The sequence below is a fragment of the Miscanthus floridulus genome, chromosome 7 (assembly GCF_019320115.1).
Source record: "Miscanthus floridulus cultivar M001 chromosome 7, ASM1932011v1, whole genome shotgun sequence".
Taxonomy (NCBI): Eukaryota; Viridiplantae; Streptophyta; class Magnoliopsida; order Poales; family Poaceae; genus Miscanthus; species Miscanthus floridulus.
Window position 1 is genome coordinate 27912318 of NC_089586.1, and position 7740 is coordinate 27920057.

General features: G+C 51.1%; 1 protein-coding gene across 1 annotated transcript; it reads right to left on the bottom strand.

Annotated features, from left to right (window-relative positions):
* Nucleotides 1-5323: 5323 nt before the first annotated feature.
* LOC136462929 (protein GLUTAMINE DUMPER 5-like) lies at nt 5324-6104 on the bottom strand. Its single transcript, XM_066461977.1, has one exon. The coding sequence runs from the start codon at nt 6032-6034 to the stop codon at nt 5561-5563; it is 474 nt and encodes a 157-aa protein (XP_066318074.1). The 5' UTR covers nt 6035-6104; the 3' UTR covers nt 5324-5560.
* Nucleotides 6105-7740: the final 1636 nt, after the last annotated feature.

The window sequence follows — 7740 nt, forward strand, 5'->3', positions numbered from 1 at the left end:
AACCTGGTAAAATATATGTATGGTTATCTTCCTTACGAGAGGTTTGCTGCAATATTGGTATGGCAATAATAATACTTTGTCCGGTCAAAAACAGTTGTCTTAGGGCCGTCCGGTAAAAAAGGACCTCTTTCTCACTCGCTCTACTTGGGCTGTGGAACTTTGTGGGTGATGTCTGCTCGTCGTTGACTTGGCCCAGTGCTGCTCTTGTGGTGGCCACTGGCCCGGCCCCAAATAGTCCTAAGGGATGGCCGGATGGGCTTTGTGGAACGTTGCGGCTGGTCAAGACCCGACGACCGGATCGGCGATCGGCGATCCGGCTCCGGCAGAAAGGGGCGCGCGCGTGCGCGCTTGTGGCCCGCCGGCCGTGGTCGTCGCCGCCACGTATAGCTCGGTACGCGGCGGCGGCGCGGACAACCGAAGCCGCACGCACCCGCCACCCGCACGGCGCACGTACAGGGGTGAGGGGGTCTCTGGATTTGACGTCTGCCCATGCACAGCTTGCTTGTCGTCAGCGGTCCGCGGCACACAGCGTAAGCGTACACCGGCGCCGTCGTCCCAACGGCCAGCGCGCGCGCGCGCGGCCGGACCTCGATCTACTCCCATGTTTTGCTGACGCCTTCGGCCGGCCTCCGCATGCCGCGTCCCTCGATCGATCAAGGCTCTGCTGCCGTGCAGTGCAGTGCAGCGTCAATCAAATCATGGAGGCGGGCTCTTTGCCCTCGGCAAAGACAGCTTTGCACTCGACAAAGTCTTTGCCGAGTGCAACACTCGGTAAAGAGCCTCCGTCGAATCCCCTTTCGGTAAAGGCTGCTTTATCGAGTGCTAAATTTCGGGCACTCGGCAAAGATTTGACGCCGTCGGCCAACGGCCGACGCTGTCTATTTTTTTTAAAAAACTATTTGTCGAGTGCCACAGCTCCGGCACTCAGCAAAGAAATCTGTTTTTTTAAACCTCTTTGTCGAGTGCCACAGCACCGGCACTCAGCAAAGGGTGTTTTTTATTATTTTTTTAATTTTCTTTACCGAGTGCAATGACCATTGCACTCGGAAAGTGTGTTTTTTATTTTTTTTAATTTTCTTTGTCGAGTGCAATGGTCATTGCACTCGGCAAAACCACCTCTAAATTTCTTTTTTTTTTGTTTTTTGCTTTTTCATTTAAACAACAATGCATATATATATAATAGAAATCACAATTCAACAACAATAAATTACAAACCACATTTATATATTACAAACGACCAAATTTGTCCGAAATCCATAATTTATTATAAACCACAAGTTCATAGTCCACAAGTTCACAAGTTCGATACATAGAAACTACTCCGCAAGCGGCTCACGGCGACTGCGCCCCAGCGCACGATCCCGGCGACGGTCCAGGTGCGGATGGCCCGACTTGCGATGCCGGCGACCCTCCGACCTGGTTCGACGCCGCCCCCGATGTCCGCTGCACAAAAAAGAAGATATTGCACGTGAGTGACAAGATAAAAATGTAAGGAGTTTAAAGAAAAGTTGAAAATTTCGGCAGCACCTCCCCTGCACGGGGACGTTTCCAAAACCTGCAAGAAAAACGTCGGCACGAAGGCCGACACATCAACTAACCCGGCACGAAGACCCACACATCAACAAATCCGGCACGAAGGCCATCTCTAGGTTTGACACTAAGCATGAGCACAGAAAGTAAAACATACTCACCGGAGTAGACTGTGGTGGTGGCTGTGGTGCAAGCAGGTGTAGTGGGATCTGCCAACCTTGTTGCTTTCCAAGTTGTTGCACGAACCTGAGCAAACCTTCTTGCTGGGCCTCAACAGCTTGTAGCCTCTGACGCTCGGCCCGCTCAATTATACCTAGGGTGGCGGTGGAGACAGGCTAGCGGCGCAGTGGCGAGTCGGTGCAGTGGCGAGTCGGCGCTGTGCAGGCAGGACCGCAACGCCGACGAAGACGATCAGGATCGCCGAGGTGCTCCGAGTCCCCTCCGACAGGTCCTGCTCTGCAAAAGAAGAAAAACATCACTAAAAGTTGAAAATTTCGGCAGAACCTCCCCTGCACGGGGAGGTTTCCAAAACCTGCAAGAAAAACCGTAAGCACGAAGGCCGTCAACGACATAAACGGCGCGATGGCCGACAACCCTGCGGCTTTACCTTCCCCTCCGGCGAGGGCGGGGATGGCGGCGTGGACGACGTGGACGAACGATGTGGACGAACGTGGACGAACGTTCGTCCCCTCCACCTCGGCTTCCTCCCCCCTCTCCCCTTCTCCCCCTCCTTCTTCTTCCTCCTCCTTTTTCTTCCTTCTTCTTCCTTCTTCTCCTTCCTCCTTTTTCTTCCTTCTTCTTCCTTCTTCTCCTTCCTCCTTTTTCTTCCTTCTTCTTCCTCCTTCCTCTTCCTGCTACCTTCTTCCTCTGCGGGGCGCCGCCGGGCACGCCGCTGTGGGGCGCCGAGCAGCCGGGGCGGCCCAGAACCGGTGGCCGGAGGCCGACCGGGGTGGGGCGGGGCGGCGTCGGAGCGGCGCGCGGCCGGGGCGGGGCAAGGGCGGGCAGGGGGCGCCGGCGCCGGGCGCTGCCGGGGCGCCCTGGATCCGGTGGCCGGCGGCCGGTCGGGGTGGGGAGGGGCGGCGCCGCGGCGGGGCGCGGCCGGGCCGGCGGCGCGCCGGCGCGGGGTTCGCGGGGCGGGTCGAGGACGGGCGGCGCGGGGCGGTCGGGGCCGGGGTGGAGCGGGGCGGGTGGGGCGGGCATGGGGCGAGCGCGGCGGCGGCGGCCGGCGGCGGGCGCGGGGCTCGCTGGCGGCGGCGAACGGCGGCGGGCGCGAGGGTGTGCGTGCGTGAGTGTGTTGTGTGGAGTGAGTGAGTGTGTGGGCCGGCCCACACATTTAGTTAGGGTTTCCCCCTTTGCCGAGTGCTGGGCCGGGCCGGCACTCGGCAAAGGCTTTTGTTTTTTTTTAAATTCTTTGCCGAGTGCCAGGGCCGGCACTCGGCAATTTTTTTTTGTTTTTTTTGCCCCATTATTTTTTTGCAGCCTTAATATATTATTTAAAACTCCATGTTCAAATTTGGCACAATTTTGACTTTTTTTGCTATATTTCGTTAGTTTTTTTTGTTTCGTTGAATTTTATGGAATATTTCAAATTTGAACTGCAGGTGCATGAAATAATCGAATTTGGTCGTTCAAAAAATGATATTCATGATATTTGGTGTATGTTGAGGCCGTATCCAGGAACTCACATGAAATTTCGAGCATCTTGTTGACGTAACATGACGAGGTACCTGCGGAAAAAGTGTATTTAAATTATATAAAATCCGAACGAAGTCCGAAAATAACGAAACTTGTCGGGGCATCGTGTTATCACATGTAGAGTCTATGGTAAAAAATTGAGAGGGTTTTGAGCAAGTTGCGACGTCGGATGCCTAAAACCCAGACATCTCCACGTGTGATCTGATCAGCCGTCAAGTTTCGAACAAGTTGCGACGTCGGATGCTTAAAACCCAGGGCCGGCACTCGGCAAAGAATTTTTTTTTAAATTTGACGGCGTGGGCGGGCTCGGTCGTCAAGTGTCAATTTTTTTGCCGAGTGTTGCACTCGGCAAAGAGGGCTTTTGCCGAGTGCCGCCCTTTGCCGAGTGCCGAGCACTCTGTGGCACTCGGCAAAGCCACTCTTTACCGAGTGCCACCCGGTCCGGCACTCGGCAAAGAGTGGCTTCGCCGAGTGCCCGATTTTTGGCACTCGGCAAAGCTGACGGCACTCGGCAAATCTGCGTTCTCCCGTAGTGAATGCACACCTACCCTAGCTGTGGCTTGTCGTAAACGATCATAAATTTTTAGCCGGAACAGTATTTTTCTCTCACACAAACCATCCAGTAGTACTTCTTCACGAACCAGCAACGATACGAACCAGCCAACCGAACAGCTGTTAAGTTTTTGTTTTAAACTACTACAGGCCGGCGAGCCTTGTTTCTGAATTTCTTTGCTATATTATTATTCTCGCTATATATACGATTCCGTTTGCGACTGGTGCGTGGCCACATATATCTTGGAGTAGAGTGTAGTGGCCTCTGACTTCAGCAGCACCAATATAATCAAACTGATCATTCACCTGGCTCTACTTATAATTAGTAAGCTAAATAGCTAGTAGCACTGATCGATGAGCTCCATGTATTCTGAGCACTAGAGAATTATTATTCAGCCCGATCCATTGGATTTGTATCTCCATGCAAGATTTCAGTAGCCTTTGGGGTGCCACGTACTTCAAATGGAGGCATTACTTCAAATTGACCAATTGGACCCCGATCAACAGCAATTCTTATTAGGCCTCCTTTGGCAGGGATTCAGTTTCTCGAAGAAATGGTCTTTGGTGTATATGGCTATGCGAAACCGAGAATCCTGTTTTTCTGGTTCCCGGTCTCAAGTATAAAACTGAAGAAAGGCTTGTAGCTAGCTCTGGTCTTTCGATCGAGATACACCTTCCATTGGAAAAGGGTTCTTTGTTTCTCTGCAGAGACCGTGACCTTTTGGTTGGGTTCGTTCCCTGACACTACGCACTACTACATCGTAGGCAACTAGGCATATATAGCCAATTGATCGACAACAAAAAAGTGAGGAAAAAAAACGGAAATACGTGTATTTCTATGCTCGATCGTATTATGAGGCAAACAAAACATAGTGCGCTTAGCTAAGCAAGCCTCTGGCAGCAGTTTCAACTCATCACTAGTCAGTCAGTGTATAGCTGCTGCCTAGCTAGCTAGTGCATGATGATGGCCATCATCATCGTCGTGGCTGGGTTTGTTTTCTCTTTTTGGATTCGGAGTTCCGGATAAGGACGGATGCTGCCCCGTAGTGCTCCCTGACTCGGTACTCGTTAGGCAGAGGCAGATAGATGCAGAGAAGCTAATTTTACCTTCATTTCCTTCCTGCTTCTCTTCTTTATTTGATTTGAAAAGCAAAGGCCCCGGATTAAAGCTGAAAGTGACTGGTATATATGGTGTGATCTACTTATTTGTTACCATACTACTGAATTATTGATTGTCACTTAATTATCTGATCGATGAAGACGATAATCCACACTCAATTACAAGAAGAACTGTTAAGATATTATATGTAGAATATATAGTAGAGGGAATCAACGTTCTTTTCTCTTTCATAATATTCCAAGGTTCATGTTTAAGTAAAAATTTGTAAGGTTTTTGGATAAAACCCAGCCAAGGCCACTTATCCCAGTGACATCATATATTCGTGCCGTTTCGCAACCTCGAAAAAACCTCCTTTTTTATATATGATGATGAGATCAAAAACAGAAAATGATGCAACCACCATCAGGTGATTAATTAGGTTGCAAATTTTCTAGCCTCAAGCTCTGCACAACACATCTTCTCATTTTACGTGCAGAAGCGATGCATGGACAGCGTTGCACGTCACAGAAACAGAACTACACTAATACGAAAGAAAAAAAGAAGCCAGAACAAAATCGCTTCTTCTCCGATGATCATCCAGCTTAATTAGTCTTTTTGCGCGGGCGCGCTCGTTCGATCGATCAAACGGCCGGTCGATCGGTGGGCGCCGAGCGGCAGGGAAGCCTACACGGCGGCGGTGGCCGCGTCCTTGCCGTCCTTGCCGCCGCAGCTTCCGTGCTGCGGCGGCTTGGCCACCCCGTCGGCGGCGTCAGTAGTGAAGCTGGTGGCAAACGGGGCGGCGCTGGCGAGGAACGACGGCGCGCTGTGGCCGGCCATGACGACGAGCACCTTGGGCATGGCGTCCTCCCTGTCCAGCGGCGCCAGCACGCGCACGACAGACATGACGCCAGGCTCCGCGCCGCGGCGGCCTTCCTCTTCCTCCTTGCGGCGGGAGCAGAGGAGCACGGCCAGCGCCACGGCGATGAGCGCCATCACCACCGCGAAGCCGATGAAGAGGTACGGCGTCGGCGTGGACCAGAACGGCGGCGGCTCCACGCGCCCGTACGCCATGGCGGCCGCTGCCGCCGGCTGCACCGACGACGACGACGCGCCGCCACAGTCCTCGCCCATGGCCATCGCGATTCTTGCGAGCCTCATGTCCTCTCGATCGCGTCTGTGTGGTGTGTGCTTGCTTTTCTACTGATTGATGATGAAACTATGTGGGGGGTTGGGTAGACGAAGATGAGGTGCAAGGAGGTGGGCTTTTATAGGCGGGAGATTGGATTGGAAATGCATGGAGGTGGGGCCCGCGCGCTGCTGCCAACCTGTGTGCCCCCAGGGGTTCCAGTGGTTAACCTGACCCTGATGGCGGGATCAACTGGGCTCGTGGGTTCGGTATGGTATTTTGGTATCTTTGTCATTTCAAGGAATGGGGATCCAATTTGTTTATTTCATATTCATAATATTCGCAGGTAAAGACTAGTAGGCTAGTAGCTAGAGTTGGTGGTTTGGTGCGCGATCCTTTGTAAGGTATTCCAGCACTTGTGTGAAGTTGCATTATTTCTCAGCTTATTAACATAGAGTCCGATTCTCTCTTGTTCGCAATAAACGCGTAAATGATAAAAGGATATTTTTCTGACTGACCGCCTAACTGAAAGACTTAACTATCCATACATTCTTCAGTATCGCATCCGAATCTGGAGATTTAGTATCCATATTGTATACATGTCGATACTTACGTTTAGGCCCCGTTTGGCAGGGCTCCCGTGGACTCCGGCTCCTGCACTGTAGTCGGGTGTCGGCCGCCCAGCAGCCGACAGGTGCCTACAGGAGCCGGAGCCGCGGAGCTAGAAAAACGAACTTCTCCGGCTCCGGTTGTGTCAGTGAGAGAGAAAAAGAGGATAGAGAAAAACGGCTCCGGTGAACAGTAACCGGGTGAGCGGCCGACAGGCGGGAGCCGGAGCCACTGGAGCACGGCCAAACGGGGCCTTAGTTGTCGACATCGATTCATATCTTATCTGGCATAGCTTTGACATTATATCTAAGGAATACTGTAGCTATCTATCTATATTTATATATGTAGATAACTGTTTGTATCTGACCCCTTGTTCGCACCCAAATTAGACTAATTCGATCAGACCGTTGGTCATATAAAATTGGCTTGGCAAATGTCACTTGGCTTGCTAACCAAGTTCATATTTTTACTTAGCTTGATCGATCCATCACTACCGGAGACGGCTTCTTTGTCGAGTGTCACAGACTTTACCGAGTGTTTTTTATTGGGCGCTCGGCAAAAAGGCTATTTGCCGAGTGCCAGAGAGAAAGCACTCGATAAATAACTGACACTCGGCAAAGAGGTGGTTTGCCGAGTGCCGAGCACTCGGCAAACAATAACACTCGGCAAAGACAAGGTTTGCCGAGTGTCGGGAACTTGGCAAACCAGAACACTCGGCAAAGGGCCGCCGCCGTTAACGACCGGCAGCCACCGTTAACCCTTTGCCGAGTGTCTTCTTCTGACACTCGGCAAAGCGGTGATTTGCCGAGTGTCATTTTTTTGACACTCGGCAAACCATAATTTTTTTTACTTTTGACCTCCAAACTTTTTCTACAGTCCTCATACAATACCTGGTACTCCATGTTCCAATGTGGCACATTTCTCAGACTTTTTCTATATTTCTTTAATTTATTTTATTTAATTGAATTTTGTTGGATAATTCAAATTATAACTGCTAGTCATTCGAATAATGAAAAAAATGAATGGAAAAATGATATTCATGTTATTTAGTATAATGTAAGACCGTATCCAGGAACAGACCACCAATTTCGAACATCTTGTTCACGAAACATGACCACGAACTTGCGGT